Source organism: Meriones unguiculatus, chromosome 20 (genome assembly GCF_030254825.1).
Source record: "Meriones unguiculatus strain TT.TT164.6M chromosome 20, Bangor_MerUng_6.1, whole genome shotgun sequence".
Classification (NCBI taxonomy): Eukaryota; Metazoa; Chordata; class Mammalia; order Rodentia; family Muridae; genus Meriones; species Meriones unguiculatus.
Genome location: NC_083367.1, coordinates 58387465 through 58411117, shown reverse-complemented (window position 1 = coordinate 58411117; position 23653 = coordinate 58387465). Strand labels below are relative to the sequence as shown.

At 48.4% G+C, this 23653-nt stretch overlaps 1 protein-coding gene across 7 annotated transcripts in view; it reads right to left on the bottom strand.

Annotated features, from left to right (window-relative positions):
- Positions 1-19025, bottom strand: part of LOC110564988 (uncharacterized) — a 75826-nt gene extending 56801 nt beyond the window's left edge. The window contains exons 1-2 of one of the 7 annotated variants that reach the window (XM_060373365.1): positions 17811-19025; positions 11838-11938 (exon numbers count right to left, since the gene is read on the bottom strand). In XM_060373365.1, the coding sequence (XP_060229348.1) occupies positions 11838-11938; positions 17811-17820 (111 nt within the window). In that variant the 5' untranslated portion in view covers positions 17821-19025. Of the gene's footprint in view, positions 1-11837; positions 11939-13276; positions 13530-13769; positions 13975-14516; positions 14637-14718; positions 14962-17810 lie in introns of those variants that run through there. The other 6 variants (XM_060373372.1, XM_060373366.1, XM_060373367.1 and 3 more) reach the window with 6 other exon arrangements.
- Between the last annotated feature and the right edge of the window lie 4628 nt (positions 19026-23653).

Genomic DNA, 23653 nt, shown 5'->3' with positions numbered 1-23653 from the left:
CCACTGAACTCTGGTCTCAACATCTACCTGAGGTAGACGCAATCTCTTCTCCAGACTTAACGTTTCTGGATTTTGAAACTGAAGGGTAAAATAATTTTTAAAAGAAAGACAACTACAAAGGCTTGGTAGTGGTGGCATACACCTTTAATCCCAGCAGTTGGGTGTTAAAGGCAGGTGGATTTCTGTGAGTTTGAGGCCAGCCTTGTCTGCAGAAGGAGTTCCAGGACAGCCAAGGCTACACAGAGAAACCCTGTATCGAAACAACAAAAACAGACAAGAAAGAAATCAAGGATGGAGTCACAGAACACAGGGGGATTTGCATGGTTTGAGCTTTGGTGTCAAGGTTGCTAGAGTGTGAAGGGAGCCTTTGGGTCCTGGTTTGAGCCGCTTGTGCCCCTCGCTTCAGATATGCTACTTCCTCTCAGCTCCACCAGAGGGCGGCGAAGAACAAGGAGCCTTTGTTCATAGACTTTCCATATCATTCTTTTGGGTGATTTTGATTCAGCGTGCAACCTCGGATGACAGAATGCAACTAACTTTAAAAAGTAAAACAGAAGCAAAAACAACTTTGTTGTAATTTTATGTTCTCTCAGTTCTTACGATTTTAATTCTCTGGAGCTACCAGTGCATTTCCAAGTGTGCAGTGAAATGTCTGGCCACTCAGTGTGGTTGTGTGGTCAGAATATGTACTGAGATATTAAACAGACAAAGAGCAAACACAAGATTGACGCCCTTTGTTCATGATGGTACAAACAGTGGCAACCTGTTCGGGCAAGCTCTGCTGCGCTGCCTCCTCTTTGTTCTCCACTTGGGCCTGACTGGCCCTGTCTTTCTGTCCTTTGATGTTCTTAAATAGTCTCTCAAGATCTGGTACATCCTAAATCACAGAAACAATAACATCCACCAAAAAAAAAAAAATGCACATCAAATTTTGAATTACAGCCTTTTTCAAAAAAGAGTTAGACATTTTTTTATACTGTGGTTCACTGGACACTTAGCTTGCCTGGGCATGTGTGTCCTAAGAAATGAAAAGATGCACAAGCCAGTTCTGGAAGCAGTTAGGAACATAGGCAGGAAGCCCTTTCACAAAGTACACGGAAACAACAGCTCCTTGATGCTGCAAACTGGCCATCCTCCCATGCTGGCTAAGGCACAAAGTGGACACACACAGGAACAGTCACAGAAGATGAGGAAGCATGGAAGGCAATTCTGAGCACCCTTCCCCCCTACCCCCACCCCCCGCATGCCACTGGAAAGGAAATTGCTTTCCTAAGCCCAACAGACAGAGCCTCTAGGCCGGGAGGGGCTGCTAACCACAGAAGCCGCCAGCCTGGCTCTGGCTGACCTAATGCTCTGACTCAAGTCCATCCCCCTCCTTCCAACCTTGCTCCCTCTGTCTCTTGGCTTTGTGATCCTATCAGCTAGCAATGCTCTGATTTCTGTAGCTGAGCAACAGGACTGAGGGGTGCCGGAGGGTGGAATGGAACCCTGGCAGGTGCTTTATCAAAGGCACTGGAAATGAGGCAGGGCATTCTGAGTTAGGGCTTCTGTGGGAGACTGGTAGCCATCACAGACAGCTATCACAGGGCACCTGAAAGACAGCCTTTATGATTTCATCCTCACCTCCCCTTCTGTTTCCCCTCAGCCACCCATATGACCTCTTCTTGACCTCTGCAGGATGTTCTCTTATATAAAAAAAAAAAAAAAGACTTCTCCCAAGCACTGGAGAGATGGCTCAGTGGTGAAGGGAACTGTCTGCTTCTGCAGAGGTCCTGAGTTCGATTCCCAGAAACTACATGGTGGCTCCCAACCATCTACAATGATATCTGATGTCCTCTACTGGCATGCAGGTGTACGTGCAGATAGAGCATTCATATACATAAAATAAGTCTTTAAAGCCTATGATTCAATGGGCTTCAGTGGCGTTTTGCAGAGATGTGCATAGTCACCATAATCAAATTCTGAGCATTTTTCATCACCCCCCAAAGACACACAGTGTTTGTTCATCAGAGGTTGCCCCAGCCCCACTTCTCCAACACTCACAGCCTCATCTACTCTCTGGTTTTAGAGATGATTCAGGCTGAGTCATTGTCGCCTGTAGTCTCAAGTTGAAGCTCCAACCTCACCACCTCAGAATATGACTGCGTTGAAGCTCCAACCTCACCACCTCAGAATATGACTGCGTTTGGAGCCTGCCTCCAGGTTCCTGCCCTGTCTGAGTTCCTATCCTGACTTCTTTCAGTGATGAACAGCGATGTGGAAATGTACACCGAATAAACCCTTTTCTCCCCAACTTCCACTTTGGTCATGGCGTTTCATCGCAACAATAGAAACCCTCACTAAGACAGGCAGAAACCAAGAGCAGAAACAGTCAACTAAAGATTTGTCTTTGTTTTTGTTTTTTGTTTATCTATTTGGGGCTGGAGAGATGGCTCATCCATTAAAGTTAGGCTTGCTACCAAAAATACTAGATTTATTTTATGTGTGCAGGTATTTTTTTCTGCATGTATGTGCGTGAGGGTAGAGTGTGTGGCTCAAAAGACCCCAGGGCCCAAGAGGGCAGCCATACCTGGTCTGCTAACTCACAGTCACTGACAGGCACCCTGTCAAACTCAAGATGAAACTTCCTGCTTCTTTCCAGAGTGTGGTGTCATTAACCTCTCATAACTTTTTATTTAAACTTTTAGAAATATTTGCTCAGTCAGAATCTTTGTAGTTTTTGTTCATCTGCAGCATGGTTTCACTATGTAGCCCAGGCTAGCTCTGAACAGGAAGCCGATCTCCTGGGCTGAGTGCCCAGATTCTGAGTGTGTCCTACCACCCCCAGCTGTCATTGGATCTTGAGAAAAATTCTACTAATATCTTAGTAGAATTTGAGGAAATAAGTGTTGATTTAGTATCTGGGTCCCAAACAAGATTTAAGATAAGAGTTGGAAGTAAATATATTCTAACTATTTTCCCACACTCTTTATCCTTAATTTCTTCTAAGACTATTATGCCAGGCCATAATAGAGCCCCTGTTTTGCATGCATGAAGCTCTGTGTTGGATATCCAGTATTCCTCTAATGAAAACAACGGAAGAGAGCCAAAGAAGAGAGTGGGGAAGGAGAGAGAGAAGGCATGATGAATCTATATTAACAAACTAGAGTTTGGCTGTTTCTTTTGAATGACTTATTATGGTTTGCAGAAACACCAGTCACTTTGTTGGTCAAACAATGAGCTTGCAAACCTACAGATGTGTGACTGGAGGAAGGACTTCATGTTCGTCCCATCTGTGGTACTCCCTAAAGAATGACATCAACTAACCCCTCCCATTCAGCCTTGGAGTAGGGATCAAGGAGAGAGCTATCTGAGCCATCCATGGTCAGACATATAGACCTGAACAAGGCATTTAAACTATGAAACCACTGGGGTCACGTAACCAAGTAGGTGTGACCAGCAAAATATTATGTAATAGAAGGAAAAATCATGTACTATGCTCTACACAATGTGGGAAAGATTTGCATTTACATAGTGAGAGTAAACATTGTCTCCTTAAGCTTTTGTTCCAAGTGTACACACAAGATCACCATGTAACAACACACATTTGTACCAGGGGCCAGGTCGGAGACAAGGTCGGCACAGCTTCCTGCTAGAGGAGAGTAGGGAAACCAGAAAGAGAGGCAGAAGAGCAGGTGGTGGGGCCTGGGGAGCTTCAGGGAACTTGACAGCACGTGAGTGCAGCCTGGTGTTAATTAGCTTTGGAAACAGAGCGAGCACGAGGAAAGAAGAGCCTGCACGGCTGAGCAGAGGCTGCATCAGGTGCTCCCATGATGGTGAAATGGCCATACCAAGGACAGAGAAGGCACCGATGTCCGGCCCTGGCTTCCTCCTGAAGCTGAATGCAGCATCTCTGGTGAGCCTGAGCAGGAGGGGAAAGTGTGCCAGCCCTGCGGAGGCCAACATGGTATCAACGTCATCTGTGGTGTGTAGGGCTATGATTCGGCATCCCAGGAGAGGCCTGCTGCTGTGTTGCCATAGCAACATCTCCTCTGCCATGGCCATGTCACTATTATCTCATCAGGCCCCTTTCCTTGGCTGTGAAAACTGGCTGCCAAGGCAGGGCCCCTGCAAACCTCCAGTTGTCATCACCACCTCCACGGGGCAGCCAGGAGGGGAGGCATCGCAAGCCTAAAGAGGACGCTGGCAAGGCTACACAGGCCTGGCCCTGGCAGCCGGCTCTGACAAATCTTTTCCCCTTTTGTCAGAGACTGGTCCAGAGACGCAGGAGGGGGGAGGGGCAGACACAACCCCGCTTTCTCGGTGACAGCAGAAACTTGGATCAAGGCCCAGCAGTAGATTCAAGCCAGTCCCCTACAACTCACCAATGATGAAATGAGAGAAAGGAAGATGAACCGTGTGATTCAAGGGCTCCAAGAACAAAGACCGCCCCTTGCACACTAGAGACAGCTGCAGATGCTGGTGTAGAAAAGGGACTGGCTTTGGGAGCAGGTTCTGGCTTTCATCCCCAGGACACATTTGCACGCTGATGTTTCAGTCACCCGAGGAAAGAAAACTCAGGCTCTTAAAGCAAACGCTACAAATTAAAATGTTTAAGAAAAACACGCTCCGTGCCTGCGCCTGCATTTCCTCACGGTTCTGTGTCCATTATACGTTCCTGCCACCAAAAACTGAATCCTTCTGTTTCAGGGTCTTTGAATGTGACAGCTTGTTTCTTGGCTTAGATGGGTTTAACACAATAAACTAGGACTCTGGAAATGCAATGGCCACCAGAGTCACTCAGAGCCAGATTGGTCATATCATTATACCCGCAACATAGTGCACACACGTGCAGGGAAATACTGACCCACGTAAAAAGAAAGAGTTTTAATGATTACTTTATGTGCATTGGTGTTTTGCCTGCACGTGCGTCTGTGAGGGTGTCTGATGCCCTGGCGGGAGAGTCATAGGCAGTTGGTGAGCCGCCGTGTGGGTGCTAGTAACTGAACTCCGTTCCTCCAGAAGAACAGCCAGTGCTCTTCACTGCTGAGCCATCTCTCCAGCCCCCAGATAAATATATTTTTCAAAAGAATAGCTAAAACTGCTGGGTGTGGTGGCACATGGACTTAATTCTAGCACCCGGGTGGCAGAGGCAGGCAGATCTCTACGAGCTTAAGGCTAGATAAGTGAGCGAGAACAGTAGAAGATCCAGCAAAAGTTTACTGAGGCAGAGAGAGCGGCAAGTCCCTACAAGGCAGGGGGGCTTGACAATGAGTTGCCCGTTTGGCCTCCTGGCTGGGTCCCTTTTGTGCTCAGTGCATGAAGCTGGATGGGCAATAGAGGAGGAACATCTAGCATCAGCAAAATCGTATTAAAAAGTTTTGAGAGGGAGGAAGAATCAGGAAATGAAGGGAGTAAGGGCCAGTGTTCAGCCTAATGCTATCTGAGCTCTGTGGGGCGCAAACCTCCAAGCACTCAATCTGGAGGCAGAGGCAAGCAGATCTCTAAGTTCAAGGCCAGCCTGGTTCACAGCACAAGTTCCAGGACAGCCTGGCATACACAGAGAAACCTTGTCTCAAAAAACAAAAATGAACAAACCAAAACTCTGATCTAAATTTACAGGGAATGATGTCACTCTGACACTGGGCTCTCAGGGCACAGTCCAGGTCTCATAGGCAGAAGCAGGGCTTCTGAGCTAATTCCACAGTGTTTGGGGTCCAGCTTATGCATCAACTGTCTGAGTAGAGTTCACCCAGAAAGCTTCTGGAAGTTTACAGGGTCCCCCTCAGGGTTAAGCGTTGAGCCTGTAGCTGCACAGAGTTCACCAGATCCAGTCTGGGAGCTTGTGGCAGGGTTTTCTTGTCTAGGGTCCTCTTATCCTTATCTGACTGTCAAAAGAGGAAACTACATCTCCATCATTCTCCCTTGAGGCCAGGGACTCATCTTAACATGGGCAAGTCAGGAGCCTGACAATACACGGTGAGTAAAAGCGCTTTCTGCACAAGCATGAGGATGTGAGCTCAATCCCCAGAGCCCACATTAGTATGCACTCTAATCCCAGAACTCGGAGGGCGGAGACAGGCAAATCCCTGAAGCCCACCAGCCCACCAACCTGACTTACACAGCAAGACTCAGGCCAGTGAGAAGCCCAGTGTCAACACAACAACAAAAGGTGAATGACACGTGGGGAATGAACAGTGCTGGAGGTTATCTGACCTCAGCACATGCCTATGTACACAGGAAACGCGTGAAAAAGCAGTCAAATTATGTTACTGGAAAGTTACAGGGATGTTAAATAAAAATAGTAGCCACCAGTTTATATTCATAAAGCGAAAAAGAAAACAACAGCAAGATTCTGCCACAGACTTCTAAGAAAAGCTAAGACTGGGCTGGAAAAAGAGCTCATTAGTGAAGAGCATGGGCTGCTCTTACAAAGGACCTAGGTTTGGTTCTCAGCAGCTCATAACATTCTGTAACTCCAGTTCCAGAGGTCAGATGCCCTCTTCTGACCTCTACATGCATTGCATGCCCGTGGTATACATACATGCAGGGAAAACCGTAATCCATTCACACAAACACACACACACACACACACACACACACACAGATAAGATTGCTGGGTGTGCCTGGCACACATCCTTGATCCCAGCACCCACGAGGTAGAGTCAGACAGAGCTAGCTGGCTTAATTCTCACTGGCTGGTGGGAATACCATATATGTGGACTCATATGTATGACCACTCCACACAGTCACCTTAGTGGTTAAGACAATTGGCAGGGTGGTGGTGGCACATGCCTTTAATCTCAGCACTTGGGAAGCCAAGGCAGCTGGATCTCTGTAAGCCTGGTCTACAGAGCTAGTTCTAGGACAGCCAGGGCTACACAGAGAAACCCTGTCTCAAAAACCCGAAAGAAAAATATAGTTAAGACAATTCATTTACTCCTTTACTCAGGGTAGCTGCCCAAGAGAGAGAGCTCGTGTGCACAAAGCCTGGGACTAGCGAGCACAGCCATCCTGTTTGAATAGCCCTGACTGGAAACAACCCAGATGTCCATCAAGATGTGACTGGATATCCAAACTTCTCAGTGATGAATCAGGATACCACACACTCCCGAGGTCAGCTCCCCAAGACCAAGGAGACCGAAGAGTCCATATTGGAGGACTTCACACGGAGGATTCCAGACAATACAAACTAAGCTGTAGTATGAAAAAGCCACTTGGAGGTTGCTCTAGTGCACAGCTAAAATAAGCAGAAAAGAGAGCCTCAAGGGACCCTGGGAACAGGGTGGAGGTGTAGTCATTGTTTCAGCATTGGGAGGTACACCTTGTCAGGATGTGTTCGAGCCCAGGCCTGGGATGGACGATGCATTGTGTGATCAGACAGCCCAGAAAGACTGTGAAGCTAGCCAAAGCCCCTCTTAGCTTCTGTAGGCTCCACACCACCGTCAGCTGCCCGGTTCTCTCTGCCACCTTCTCTTCCGCCACTTCCACCAATCTCCACTATGCTCTGGTTTCTACCACATGAACCTTGGGACCTGTTCCTGCATATTATCTCTTTTCCTGGGCATTGTATCCAAGGCCAAGGGTGGGTTGTACTGGTTTCTGGGCGGGGGGGGGGAGGAGCAGCATCTGGAGCAGTGCGCCAAGCATCCCACAGTGTTCAAGAAAGCCCCTGATATGCTCCCCCTTCACCCAACTCCACCAAGAGTTCTCATCCTAAAACACCCACAGTGTGTGATGGAGGAGGCCCAGCCAAGAGGACGTGACTGTCTCCTCAGCCCTGGTGGGAGGGTGTGACCCTCTCCTCAACAAGCCATGTGCATTCTGCTGGCCTCAGCCACTCCTGTCCCCCCAGCCCAATGTCCACAGAGGGAAGGTGTCCCTGCCTTGCCCCTTCACACGCTTGCAGCCCTGTCGCCACCTGCGAGGCTAGTTGCGCCATTGCCAAATTTCTGTCCTCTGCCACCTGGTAAACTTCTCTCATCTTCCCCACTTGTCCTGAGGTCCCCCTGTCCCCAGCTATAGCTATTCTGTGCCTTCCACTTCTACAGGATGTGGGGTCACTTCCCAAAGTCAACCAGAGCTGTCTAAACTTTATTTTTCTGGCTGATTCAACCTGTCTACGGCCCACGCTTGGCCCATCAAGTGTTGAAATGTGTTTCCTGGAAAGTCTCAGAGCTTGTGGCCATGTACATACTTCATGTACTTGGCACTGGAAAGAACACAGTATATGTTACCAAGAAGGAAAACAGAAGGATCCGTCTGTACACAAACCAGGCGGATGTGAATATGTTCAGCGGTGCTACTGGGCCTCGAATGGGCAGCAAGGACTGGGTGGTAACTCCTTCTAAGCAGGCACACTGGGTTACCAACCAGACTCCGAGACAGAGTTGAAGCTGGGAGCCTCACCCAAGCATGGGTCATACAACAGGCACCTCTCACTCAAGAGCCAAAGGCGGCAGGCCCAAACCTGCAAACATTAACATCAGTGTTCATGGTCCAGTAGGAACAAAGCACTGTTGAAACAAATCTTTGTTTGTTCATTTGGTTTTAGGTTTGGTTTTTCGAGACAGTGCTTGGTGATGGCCATAGCTGCATCCTTGAATGGCAGAGAACAAGATGGGGGAGGGCACTATGAAGCCCCCTCTCACAGGGATCTTGACTTCACTCTCAGGAGGGTACCTCCTGGTCTAATGGCCTCCTGAGGCTGATTTCTAAATCCTGTTTACCTGCAACACCTGTACTTTAGAGTACACACATTCGAGTAATTTTTAAGTAAATTCTTTCTTTTCAAATTTATCTAAAGCAGGGTTTGGGGCTAGAGAGGTGTCTCAGAAGTTATGAGTGCTTCCTGCTCTTACAGAGGGCCCAAATTCTATTCCCACCCCCAACATAGGACAGCTCATGCTCTCCTGCAACTTTAGCTCCAGGGGATCTGATGCCCTCTGCTGGCCTCCACTGCCACTGCACTCATGTGCACCCACCCACCCACCCAGACAAATACACACAGTTAAACATAAAAATAAAAAAAGAAAAGCAGGTTTTCTCATTCATTCATTTATTCATTCATTTATTCATTTACTTATTATGCAGCATTCTGCATGCATGTGTGCTTGTGCACCAGAAGAGGGCACCAGATCTCACTATAGACAGTTATGAGCCACCATGTGGTTGCTAAGATTGAACTCAGGACCTTTGGAAGAACAGCCAGTGTTCTTAACCTCTGAGCCATCTCTGCAGCCCAAGAACAGATTTTCGTATTTATTTATTTATTTATTTTGTTCATTTTGTTTTTCTAAGACAGGGTTTCTCTGTGTAGCCTTGGTAGTCCTGGACTCCTTTTGTATACCAGGCTGGCCTTGAACTCACAGCCATCACCTGCCTCTCTCTCCCTGGGTGCTAGGATAAAAGGCACGATCCACCATACCTGGCTATAATTAATTTTTTATTTATATGCATTGGTATTCTGCCTGCTTCACATGTGTATGTCTGTGTGAGGGTGTCAGATCTTGGAGTTACAGTTGTGAGCTGCCATGTGGATGCTGGGGATTGAACCCAGATCCTCTGGAAGAGCATTCAGTGCTCCTAACCACTGAGCCATCTCTCCAGCCCTGGTTTCCTTGATCTTAAAGGCAAGTATGTGAAAGAATCAAGATATCACACACACACATACACACACAACACATGCATGCATGCACACTCACACACACTGAAAGGCAGACCTAGCATCACTGACAAAGATAGCGTTCCATGTGGTCTCAAGAAACCAGGCACAGAAACTGGCAGTGAGGCAGCTTGGAATGTTCACAGAAACGTGAACAGAGAAACAGTCTGCCAGCATGTTTTTAACCTTCTTGTTTCGTGTAAAGTTAAAGGGTGTTTTAAAATAAATTTTTAGCATACGAATACTATATGAAATAGCATGTAAAAGGCTTACCTGGGCTGAGGATGCAGTAGAAGGGGCTAATTAAAGCACATAGCTCTGCATCCAACCCCCAGTGCCATCCACAGGCAACCGAGAGCCTCTCCTGTGCTGAAGGTACCATCTAGGTGACACTAGGAGCTGTGCCCGTGCAGGATGAGAACTGGATGTCCGGGGGCAAAGGATCAGCCAGTGCTCACCACATCAGGACCAAAGGAAAGAGGGCTGTCCCCTGTTCATGAATCCATGCCTCAGTTTTAAAAGTCACCAGTGAGTCATCAAGCATTTGAAACCTCCTAGCAGAGACGCTGTACAGGAGTGGAGCTATCAGAGGGGACAGAAGCCCTTCCTAGCAGAGGGACTCGATGCAGAAAGGAGAGACGGAGCACCCACCCGGTGAAGCACTGTCCGGAGGCCTGCGTGCTTCAGTCACTAAAGATGGCCCACAGCCCATGGCAGAGGTCATGTGCCAGCACCACCAGCATGAACACGGGCTGGGAGGGGAGCATGAGTGACCAGTCATCTGCCTGGTCAGTGAGTCTGAGGACCACCCAGGACCAAACTCAGCACAACCCTTCTTGCCGTGGCAGAAGTGCCTGACAGAACACCTCATTTTGGCTCAGGGTTCGGAGGATCCATCATGGCAGCCATCATGGTGTGACAGCTGGAGCAGTTCAGTCAGTGGCCATGAGCTTTGAGACTTCCCTCGTTTAACAGCCTCCTCGAACAGCGCCCCCATCTGGGGACCCAGTGTTTAAACACATGAACCTGTGAGTGAAACCTCACATCCAGATGGGGGTGCCAGGCGGCAAGGCTGCACTGTGCTAACCCAGCACAGCTGGAGCCAGGTGAGCAGGAAGGAGGAGGCCTCAGAGGACTTAGAGAATCGACCCCCCAGAAATGGAATCGTGGCCCCTCAGCTCTGAAGAGCCACAGTTCACAAGGTAAAATTCACCCTTGAGTGTGGCAACTTTCTCTGGCTGCCTCCTGCCGGCTTCCCTGGGGTGCTGCTATTGCTGGACAGGCCACCTCCATTTGAGAAGTTTGGGATAACCCTTAGCAGGCCTGCTGCATCCCCTTCCCCCACCACAGCGAGGTTAGAAGTCAGAGTTCCAACCGCCTCCACACACACCCTGGTTGTCAGCTGGCTGAGCTTGTCCCTCTGACTCAAGGACTGAGCAGCTGTCTTCTTCTCTACGTCTGGGTACCTCCAGAAAAACACTCATTCACCAGGACTGGGGCCAGGCTGCTTGTCTCTTCATGGTAAGGTGCCATTGACTCAGGTCAGTGCAGCCTCAGATATGAACGTTCCAGAACAGAGGAAGGAAGCGGTCAGGTAGCCCGATGATGGGCGTGCTGCGCCCCACATGCTCAGGCGTCCCTAAGGCTTTCCCCTCTGACAAGGAGCACCGCACAGAGCAGAGTGAGAACAAGCTCCCTAAGTATGTGAGCGCTGAGAGGCAGATGCCACAGGAGGCTTTCCGCTGGGGGAGCCACTAAGCCACGCAGCCATACCTGAACAGAGCCCCGCTCCTGAAGGCAGCTGCCTACAGGATTGGGTGGTGGCAAGCGGTGCTCAAAGTCTCCTTCCCCCTTCTCAGCGGACTCTCCCTCCTCCCTCCTCCTCACAGACCTGGCCTCACCACTGGAAGGTGTGTTTCTAGCACAGGCCAGTCAGAACCAGAACAGGACTTCGGATTACTCAGTTTTGCTGGGACCTTTGTAGGTGCCATGGAGTCGAGTTCGGGATTTTCCACACACACACAATGCCCGACTATAAGGAGTTTTAGCTGTGTTAACGTTTACACAAATGCTTTACCCCTATGGCCAACAGCCAGAAGGAGGGCGTGCCACAGCTTCAGGCGCTGGGCACATTTGTCCCTTCCAACTTAGATGTCGTTTCTGATTCTCCATGGCCTCCCATCAATGCAGTTACCTGTTGGTGAGGGCTTTGTGCTAGGCGACGTCTCGGGAGAGGCCGCTTCAAGTCCGTGCGGTCAGTGTAGAGGTCTGTGGCCATGATCTGAGGAACTACACCTGTAAATACAGAGGGCACGCTCAGCACAGGGCAGGCCCAGAGACAGCCTGTGGCTGTGGGGAGGGAATGAAGTCACCTGGCCGAAGAGAGAGGCCCACGGGTGATGGGAAGAGCAACAGCCGTGGGGCTCAGGCACATCAAATATAGCCACGTGACTTCGATTACTGATCCCCAAAGCCACCTGGCTACATGTGCCCAACACTTGAGGGCCACTCCGTCTCCCTGTAGATCCCCAAAGTTTCATTTGCCAGAAGCACTGGAAAGGCTCCACCTCAGTCAGCAGTTCAAGGTCCTGCCCTAGGATCCACTATCTGGAAGGGGGAGGGGTGTGTCCTATCCAGGCCCCGCATCAGCTTCATCTATGTGACTCCTCACCACCACTTTATAGATGTTTCAACTGTGCAGAAACTCAGACCGCAGTTTGTTTTGTTTTTTTTTCTTTTCGGATTTATTGGGAACTAATTTTTCTCTGGAACGTTCTGTCCCCTCCCCAAGCATGGAGTTTCTCTCCATCCTGTATCTTCATGAAGGATGAAGAGGGAAGAAAGCAAACATGGAATACAGGTTGTAGGAGTGGGTATCTTTAGGAGGCCTGGGAGGGAAGGAACTTGGGAAGTGCCTGATAGGGTAGACTCTTGAGGAGCCCAGTGACGTCATCCTGGCCATCCTCCTAGAGCCAGACGAACTGCCTGCTGGCCTGGGTTGTTTGTTTTTAAGCAGCCAGGACTGAGCATGGGAAGTCCACACAGAACACTGACAGGAAGAAAAGTGGTTTGACACTGTCGTTCTTTGTCATTATAATGGGGTGGGAATTCACAAGATTACCCAGAATATTTAGGGATGTGCTAAAACGTATTTTTGATAGGGTCTTATGTAGCTCAGGCTGGCCTGTAATTCATTATCTAGCCCAGGATGTCCTTAACCTCCCCTCCCCATTCTCCTGTCTGTACCATCCCAATTCCTGCTTTTCTGTTAAGTAAACTTCTCTGCCAGTTGGGCTACAACCCAAGCCCCTGACATCTCTTTAATTGAACCTTCCCAAAAACTAGAGGGGAGAGCAATCTGGCATCAGCAGCTAGATTTAATTTTGCAAAAGACATCTCTTCTACCAGGTACCCAACTACCTACATCTGGCTAAAGCCAGGGCTACTGTACACACCCTCACCTCCAGGCCTGCCACCCCAAGTCCCTAGAGAGACCATCAGGCCAGAGGTCCTTTCTGGGTCCATGTAGTCAGTGTCCAGATTCCCTGAGAGCAGGTGTGTGCCCCTGCTTCGTCCTCCTCTCCCTCCTCCACATCCCACCCACCTCTACACCAGGGTATCAGCTGTGCCCACCTAGTGAGGTTGGGATTTTGTGGCTCCCACAGTCAGATTCAGGCAGACTCACCACCGGCTCCAAGCCACTCTGTTGTCAAAACAAGGCAGCCCTGGTAATGAATGCAGGGCACTTGGTGTGTTCTGCCCGCCCATCGCTCAGCCTCTGGCCCTGTGGCACAGGCTTTCTGGTTCTGGAGAGACTTGGGGTCTCCCAGCTACACCTTCTTTGCTTTTTTATTTTTAAATCACACTCCTACGCCCCAGAAAGCTGCTGCACATTGCATGCCGCTAACATCCCTTCCATGCCTAGTTAGGCCAACTGTGGAAATACAAGCAATGCTGCGTCTATTCTTCTCCTTGAAAACGTAGAGGAGGCAACCACTTTGAGTTCAGCTGCCTGCCAGGCAGAGCTGCCAACAGCCATTATCCTGGGTCCAACCATTCCCCATCTTCAGTGTGCTGTGCTTGCAATGATCCCAGCTCCCTCAGGCTTTGAGGAACTCCTACTCACCCCAGCATTTTCCTCCACCGAGCACTGAGAAGAGTTTTCCCCCAGGAACCTGAGAGGGCTCAGGTTATTAAGGACATTCTTGCGGCTGGAGAGATGGCTCCACCAGGAAGAGCCAGTAAGGGCCCCTTGCAGAGGCCCTGCAGTCTGTTCCTAGTTTCCACACAGTGGCCCAGAACTTCCTGTAACTCCAGCTCCAGGGGATCCAGTGCCTCCTTCTAGCCTCCCAGGCACCAGGCATACACACAGCACACACACATACACATAAGCAAAACACACACACACACACACACACACACACAATATAGTTTTTAAAGACTATGCTCTCATGCTTGGCTAGTTGGTGAGGATTCCAGGGTCATCTCAGGATACTCTGCTGGTCTGGTGCTCACCACTGAGCCACAGGCTGTCCCTCTGGCTCTGCCTCCGACAGGTGCACACCTCATCAAGGGCGAGGGACTCCCTGCATTTGTGCCTGTGCCTTCTGGAAGGCAAGGCCTGCCCGACTGTGATCTGCCTCACCTTACCTCACCCAGGCCCTCTTCTGGATTGGCTTGTGGCTCGGCCTTCTGTTTCCTTGTACTCTGCTAGTCCAGAATCCCCCAGTGTTTGATTGGACATTGTCTAAGTCTTTCCTTGGTCACCTAATTTAATCCTGTCCTGCCCCCACCCTGGCCCTGCTGGTTGATCTGCTGTTTCTTCCCCCACTGAGTAAGCCATCTGATCTTATGCTATCCCCACGGCATTTACCCGTTGTTGCCTCCTACACAGGAACATTAGCCCTGAAGGTCTCTTGGGGCAGGGAGGCAGCCATTTCTCCAGTCAGCGCCTCAGTTACAGCTGTCACTGGGTAAGAGAACAGTGGACTCTACTGCCCCTTTTGCTCCCCTGTGCTGCCACAGCAGCTCCTCCCCACCCTTCCCCTCCACCCTCTGAGGCATCAGTTACTCACCACAGAGCACACCAGCTGCCAATGGTAGCCTTGCGGCACACCCCTGGGAACCTCTGTGATTACCTTCAGACCAGGAGATGGCTGGTTCGCTAGCTAGTTTTATGTCAACTCGGCACTGGTTTTAGTCATCGGAGAGGAGGGAACCCCAATGGGGAAAACGGCTCCAGACCATGGGGCTGCAAGTAGACAAGCCTATTGGGTATTCTCATTGCCTCCAGGTGCCAGACACCACACAGGCACCCCTAACCTCAGAGCCAACTCCCAGCCTCTTTTTGCTATTGTTTTTGTTTGGTTGGTTTCGGTTTTGAGACAGCATTTCTTTGTGCATCTCTGGCTGTTCTCTAACTGGCTCCGTAGACCAGGCTGGTCTCAGACTCAGAGATCCACTTATCTCTGCCTTCCAAGTGCTGGGACTAAAGGCATGCACCACCACTGCCTTGATCTCCAGCCTGTTTTTGTTTTTGAGGCAAGGTCCCTCCCGTGTGCCTCAGCCTCTGTATACAGCCAAGGATGATCTTGAACCTCTGATCCTTCTCCATCTCCTGAGCACTGGGAATACAGGTGTGCGTCTCTGCACCTGGCTGAGGGGTGCTGGGGTGGAACCAGGTGCTTTATGCTAGGTCAGTACTCTATACAGAGCTACCTCTCTTACCCCTGGTCTACTGCTGTTCTTAGAGTTTCTCTTGCTGCGATGAAATACCATGACCTGTTATTGACAATAAAATGGTATGGACTATATATGTTTATTATTAGCCCTATAGTTATGATGGTGGTAGTATCTAACCCGATATCAAAATCAATAAAACACTGACATCTGGTAGAGTTTACAATTGCCTTACTCTACCTTGGGCAGAGCAGATAATTCTACCTATGCTCCCTCATATACCCTCAGCCTGCATCTCATTCCATCTGCTTTAACCAATCCTAATTGGGATGCCTCCCATCCATAAGTCCATAAATACTTGCTTAACCTTTGTCTGGATTCTCCCTCCATCCACATCATTCTTGGAGTCCTTCCTCCTGGACCACCTGGTTTCTTTTCCACACTAACCCATCTTGGCATCCCCCTCTCTCCTCTCTTCCCCTCAGTCTCCTTCCTCTCCCAAAGCCCTCGAACTTTGGCCATGCCTACCCCATTCTGCCCTGCCCAGGTTTAGGCCTTTAATCAGCCAATCAGGAATAATTTCTTAGGGTAGGTTTAAGAGCAATACTTGGGGTAGATGACAGTTTGTTCATAAACAGTAAGAATCTCGTGGTCAAACGATTAACAAATACAAAGCACCAGATCGTGCTCCAATGACCAAAAGGCAATTTGGGGAGGAAAGGGTTTATTTGGCTTACACTTCCACATCACTGTTCATCACTGAAGGAAGTCAGGACGGGAACTCAAGCAGGGCAGGAATATGGAGGCAGGAGTTTATGCAGAGGCCATGGAGGGGTGCTGCTTACTGGCTTGCTCCTCACGGCTTACTCATCCTGCTTTCTTGTAGAACCCAGGACCACCACACACAATGAGCTGTGCCCTCCTGTGTCAATCACTAATTAAGGAAATGCCCTATACCTGGATCTTCTGGAGGCATTTTTTAATTGAGGATCCCTCTTTTCATATAAATCTGGCTGTGTCAAGTTAACATAAAAGTAGCCCGTATAACTGACCCTTGTCAATTTGACACACAAACACACTGCTTTTTAATTAGAACCTTTCCTTTTTCATTTATCCCCAATATGGAGTGCTAATATTAATACCACAATATAATATACAAATAACTTTAAAAGTCTCACGGTCTTTACAAATTCGAACACATTAAAAGTTCAGTCTCTGGATTTAAAATATCCAATCTCTTTAACAATCTAAAATCTCTTTTAAAAGTTCAAAGTCTCTCAACTGTGGGTTCCTATAAAAATGAAAATTAAAGTAAGTACATTCTTCAAAAGGGAAGAACCAGGGCGCAGCCACAATATGAACAAAGCAAAACCAAACTCCAACTGTGTAAATAACTCAATATCCAGTGTCTGGGGTACACTCACAATCTCCTGGGCTCCTCCAAGGGTCTTGGATCATTTCTCCAGCTCTGTCCTCCGCAGCACACACAACCTGTCTTTTAGGCTCTGGTTGACTTCACTCCACTGCTGCTGCTGTTCTTGGTGGTCATCCCATGGCACTGACATCTCAAACTACTGGGGTTCCTTGCTGCAATTGGGGTGCACTTTCACCAATAGCCTCTCCTGGGATCTCTTCAGGGACTCCAGCCCTGCCACGCAGTGCCAAGCCTCAGCTGCTTTCCATGACCCCTTCACGCCTTTAAAACCAGCACCACCTGGGTGACTCTTACATCACCAAGTTCAGCTGCCAGCACAAGCTATAACCTTGGCCACCTCTGGAACATAGCTTCTGTGTGTGACCCTGAGGAAACACTTCCCAGAAGATTTCATCTCAGTGATGCTGCTCTCTTCTTAATCACCACTAATTTCAGGCAGGAGAGATTGCTCAGAGGTTAAGAGGTTATGAGCGATGCTCTTCCAGAGGTTCTGAGTTCAGTTCCCAGCAACCACATGGTGCCTCACAACCATCTGTAATGGGATCTGGTGCCCTCTTCTGGCATGCAAGCAGAACACTGTATATGTAATAAATAAATAACTCTTAAATAAAAAACATAACCGCTAATTTCTTAGCTCCAGTTGACAAGCATTGAGTATCCCAGCAAAGCAAAGGTTTCACTTTGGTAGTTCTGGTGTCTTGTTAATCACAGATGATTCTCCAGCTCCAGGGGATCAGAACTGCACATTATTCACACAAAGGGCCCAGTAGAATCTTTGTTTCCCTCTACAACTTTACAAGCCAGGCTGCTGTTGTCTATACTGCCCTCAACACTCTTACTCCCTGGATCCTACATAACAGCTCACTGAACTCTCAACACTCAATGGCTTTTCTAGCCCAAAGTTCTTTCCCAATCCTCCCCAGAACGATATGGTCAGGTCTGTCATAGCAACACCCCGCTATCCTGGTGCCAACTTGTCTCAGGGTTTCTCTGGCTGTGATGTAACATTATAACCACAAGCAAGTTGGGGAGAAAAAAGTTTATTCAGCTTACCCTTCCACATTGCTGTTCATCATTGAAGGAGGTCAGGACAGGACCTCAAACAGGGCACAAACCTGGAGGCAGGAGCTGATGCTGAGGCCATGGAGGGGTGTTGCTCCCACAATGCACTAGGCCCTCCCATATCAATCCTTAATTAAGAAAATGTCTTCTAGCCAGATTTTATGATGACATTTTCTCAACTGAGGCTCCCTTCTCTCTGCTGACTCCAGCTCATGTCGGTACAGCGGTTTTCAGTCCATCACCCTGAAGTTCAAAACTTCATCTTTCTTTGGCTCCTCGCTTGCTTCTCCAGCCAGATCTCTACACACAACAGAGTGTGTGATGGACAGGAGGGACACCTGTGTATGATTTCTTCTTATGCTGGTGTGAGAGCCCACCCCACCCCCATCTGCAATTGTAACATGTTTCCTCGAATCCCCAGCACAAGTTCCTATCATTTGTGGGGCAGAAGCATGGTGTAGCTGAGAAGTTGCTAAGGCCTCAACCTAGCTAGACACACCCCTAAAATGTCTGACACAGTGACAGCTACAGGAAACACAAGCCCCTGGGATCCTTTAGGTCTGAAAATGTGAGAACTCCTTGGTAGGTGCCACTATTCTCAGTGCCCACCCTTCTGTGGCAGTCGGCGGCACTTGTGATGAGGAGATCACATCTAAGGGTTCTTCGAATGACGCTTCCGCTGTCGCTGCTTCTCCACAGACCCCAGGCTGACACAGGAACGGGCGTGGTGAAAGGAAGCTTTGTCTGAAGCTGCTGTTCCTTCAGCGCCTCTCATGTGTTTTGTTCTCTCCGGAGTGTGATAGCACCAAGGCAAGAGCGCTCAGACAGGGGCAATTGTCTCAGAGCTCTTTAGCTTGATTGTCCCCGAGCTGCACATGTTGTGGTCAAGTGAGGCCTACAACCTGGGGCAGTGCCAGAGAATTAGACACCATGGGGACGGAGGACAGCAAAGATCATGCTATTGTGTCCCAGGCCCAGCCTCCACACTTGGGAGGCAGTGGCAACAGGGGGAAGCTAAGTGTCTGACTAACTGAGGACCCAGCAATGAGCCAGGTAGCGGGGCTCTGGCACTGCCTTCTAGTGTGCAGTCCACCTGGAAATATTGTTCCCTCCGTGGTTGTCCCCTTGCATCGCATCCTTTTCATGTTATCACATGGTTGGCTTCACCCAAGTGTACCTTCTAGCAGCTCCCAAGAGTAAGGAGCCCAAGCCTTCATCATCATAGCTGAGTGGCATCGTCACTCTGCTGTGACATAAGCAAGACAGTAGTCAATTTCTTTGAACAATCGTCTGAATTTGGATGGCACTGGCCCTCTGCCGTAAAGTGAGAGTGACAAGGATGTGGGGGCTTGGTGGAAGTGCATTAGCGAGATTACCCTGATGTCCCTTTGGGCATGTGCTTTAGGGAAGGGGCAGGATGGTCACAGAAGGAAGATGTGACCTGAAGCCCCCACACTCACAGCAGACTCTTCCCTGAACTACTAACTGGGCCAGGGAATGGCATACAAATTGAGGGCAAGGGCTCGGGAATTAAGCCTGGTCCCCTTCTGCTGTATTATAAGGAGGTTATGGTGACCTGTCCCTCGGCATTAGGTCCTGTGGTGAAGAGCCTCACTAAGGCCCAAACCTAACTGCATGTGGACTCCAGCATGGGGCAGAAGGTAGTCAGTAGATGCCCAGGCATGCCACATAGGCTCCTCTGCGGTGCACTGTGATTGACAAGTCAGGACTCCAGAAACAAAGAGGATCAGAACTCTTGGGAGGCAAGTGACAGTGTATCATTTGCTTTCACTGATGTCAATAAAGTGAAGTCTTTCTGGATTCTATCGGAGCTGATTATTTAAAAGAGAGAAAAGAAAAAGAAGTCAACCTCTGTCATGTGTGACTCAGATGCCCTGAATAGTGACCACTTAGGAACAACCACAGACGAGATAGTTTTTAAAAATAACACACGGAAATTATTGGTTAGAGCTCATTCAGACACAATTAGCGGTAGCAGGCTAGAAGGGCTAGTGCTAGCGCATGCGCAAACACAAACACATGCACACATTAAATGTATAAAAATAAATGTAAAAAATCACAACAGAAAACAACAACAACAACAACAACAACAACAACAAAAACAATTCAGAAACAGAAATCAGCAAAGTCCAAAGTTGCTTACTTTAAAAATATTTAGTTGTATTGAGCAAGTTCCTACAAGAATGATAGGGAAAATTTAAAGCATGATGAATTTGAAGATGAGGGATGAGAGAAGGGCTTTATCCATGATTCCTATGGGTTTTGGGTGATTGTCAGACAGGGTCCTGAGCATTGTCTTACTAGCCCAGGCTAGCCTTGAACTCATGGAAACCCTGCTGCCTTCTCCTCCTGAGTTCTGGGAAAGGTGTGAGCCTCTACCACGGGCAGAACATTGTCTTTTGAGCTCCTCAGGACCAATGGCTTTCATAAGGAACCGACCAGTCCAACTTCCCATTGTTGTGGACAGACAAACCCAAATGGCCTCTTCTCACAGGCCAAGTCCTCGAGGCCTGCAGGGAATAGGATCCAGCAGAAATTACATTCTTTCCCGAATAAACAGCTGGATTACTCTGTCCTGCTGGAGGCTGACCTGGTGAAAGGATCTGTGGATATTTGTCTTGTTCATGCCTGAGAATATTGAGTCACTGGTTGAAGTGGGCTGTCTGCAAGAGAGAATTAACTGGGGTACCACCCATCCCGAATGTGGCTGGTACCATCCTACAGGCTGGGGTCCTGGCTGGGTAAAGGAAATGACTTGAGCATCAGTGCTCATCTCTACTTGCTTCCTGATGGATGCAATGCGACTCATATTCCTGCTGCCGCAGTCAAAACCGTGTGTGCTGTCACGTCCTCAAGGATTGCAACCGCGAATGGTGATCTCAAACAAACCCTTCCTTCCTCACACTGCTTTTTCAGGTGCTTTGCAACAGAAACGGAGGAAAAAACTACGCCAGAAAACTGGTGCTGGAGGAGTGGGGCATTGCAGTGAGCGGTGTGACCATGGGGCTCATAGACTTTTGGACCTGGTTCTGGGGGAATGTGGAAGAGTTTGAAGCCAAGGGCTAGAGAAGAGTTAGGGAACCTTTTGGATGAGAGTTCCAAAGACCAGGGTACTGAGAAGTGTAGACTGTGGAGGCTCACTCAGTTTCTGTGGCCTCAGAGTGGAATGAGGACACAATTTGCAAATGGACTAGAGGATGTTTACATTACATTCTGGCAGAGAATCTGGCTGCATTTTCCCTTTATCCTGAAAAAAAAAAATGAGGGGGACTGGATGTAAAAGTAATGGAGCCAGGTGGTGATGGCGCACACCTCTAATCCCAGCACTCGGGAGGCGGAGGCAGATGGACCCCTGAGTTTGTGGCTAGCCTGGTCTACAGGGTGAGTTCCAGGACAGGCAGAGCTACACCGAGAAACCCTGTCTCGGGAGGAAGAAGGGAGGATAGAGGAAGGGAAATGAAGGGAGGGAGAGAGAGAAAATGGACTTAGTTGTTTGAGGAGGAAATTCTAAGACAGTACAACATTCAGGCTGTGGGATGGTTATCGCTCACTACTCTTACTCAAATCTGCAGTGAGAGCAGAAAGGTTTTGGGGGAAATGTGCTATTCGACAAATACAGAGTGTAGGCAAGCTTAAAGATGCCAACAAGAAGGAAAGATACAGACAAAACGGCTGCTAAAGAGAAACTGGAAGAGCTGGAGAGTTGGCTCAGTGGTTAAGGATACTCATTTAAAGAGAGACTGAGTTGATGTTGTTGCTGGAAGGTTCTCCCTACTCAAAAACCAAAAAACATCCTACGAAATGTTTTCCCAGGTTCACCTGCTACAGTGCATAGAGGCTTCTACAGCTGTGGTTGAAAGATAACCAGATGGTATGTCCAGCTGGCAACAGACCTTGGCAGCAGCATCTGCTTGGTGGCATTTTTGCAAGTGTGGAAAACGCAAGAGTCAGAAATCATAGACGTGTATACCCAGGGTCCAGAAAATTACCAAGGCTTGGCAAGGTGCAGGAGGATTCCCTACATGGAGGCCCAGAAAAGCTACAGGGTAGATGACACCTAACTCAGAGTAGAGACCCTGGGATGTAGAAGCTGCCCAAACTGTGGTGTATCTTCTATGGAAAGCTGCATGTAAAGAGTGGAGACAGCTCGAGAGAGAGACCAGGTGTGCTTCAGGTGGAAGAACTGGAGGGAAAAGATACCCAAGGCAGCAGAGCCCAGGTCCCAGGCATGGAGCTGCAGGACTCCATGTCTGCCTATCTGGATTTTGGTCTTGCTTTGGCCCAATCCTTCTTGCCATGCTTTCTGGATGCTTATCAATTATCTTCTCCAAGAAGCAGCACACACCATCCAATTCCTCCCATTTGGAATAATATTTATTCTGTGCCACTGTATATCAGAAGCATATAAACTTTTTACTGTTTTTTTTTTTTTTAATAGAAGCTCAAAGTTAAAATTTTATCTTGAGTCACAGAAGAGACTTTGGACTTTTGAACAATGTAGGGACTACAGAGGCTACTGAGACCTTTGGACTGCATGTATTTTACTAGATGGAATGAGCATTTAAGGGAAGGGGATAGAATGTTTCCATTTAGAAGGACTGCCTCTGAGTGTCGAGAACTCAGAACCACCTAGGAGACACACCTTGGGTACGTGTATGAAGGGTGTTCCAGGGAGGCTTAACCAAGAAGGGAAGAGAGCCTGGAATCTAGGTAGTGCTATCCCACAGGTTGGTACTTTAAATGAAATAAAATGTAATAATAAATAAACGAAAGAGGAGAGGGCAAGCATTGCTCTCTCTCTCTCTCTCTCTCTCTCTCTCTCTCATTGTTTCCCAAGATGCAATGTGAGCAGTTGCATCACTCTCTTAGCTGCCACATACCTTCCCCTCTACAGGTTTCTCACTGTCACAACAGCCTGCGCCCTGAGGTCAGTGCAATGAGCTGCTTGCTCTGTGAGGGAGACACTTTCTTTGAATGACATGCTACAAAGTTACCTTGCTAACAAAGCAAAGGATGGGGATGGCAAGCTTAACATGCTGGGATTCCACAGACCAACCACCCTAAACTGAATCGGACCACTTCAGAGGGAACCACCACACTAAAGGTCCTGACATTTTGGTATTGGTTATTATTTTACAAGTCAAGAAAAACAGTAACAATACCTACCTGAAAGTGCAGGGTATGGAGATGATGTCACACAAGAGTCAAACTCTGGAACTCACAGGCACACAACACTGACATGATGTGCAATTTTCCCTCTCATTTCACATGCAATGCATATCAACCTCTCATAAATAAATGAGAGAAAGAAAGGGGATGTTCCATAGTTTTACTCTCACTATTCTTTTCTACATGGATTCAAGGATAAAGGACAAATCACACTTATTATGCAGTCTGGCAGCAATCCTGGCTATTACTCAAGTGGGCAGTTTACTTCTGGCCTTGATGGCCTACAAGTTAGAAAGTGTGTCTTACAAAGTGTATACAGAAGGTCTCAAGATCTTCCTGAGATACATGTTTACTGTATGCAGGCTTTTCCTATTCAGTGGAGCAGCCTTAGGAGTGTATTTGGGATAAAGCTCTCATAGGAATTTGCAATCTCTCACAAGTTTCATTGTTCAATAGCACTCTCAGAAAGCATTTGCTTTTAAAGTTCTTAGAAATCCAGGCAATTTCTAGTAGTGACCTTTGGGGACCCCAGGAGTCCCCTGGCATATAGAGGGCAGGCAGTGAAGAAAGCATCTCACAAGACTTAGAAATGTTCAACTGTTCCTTTCTGGACTGTTATCTTTTCCAAGAATCAGCACACACCA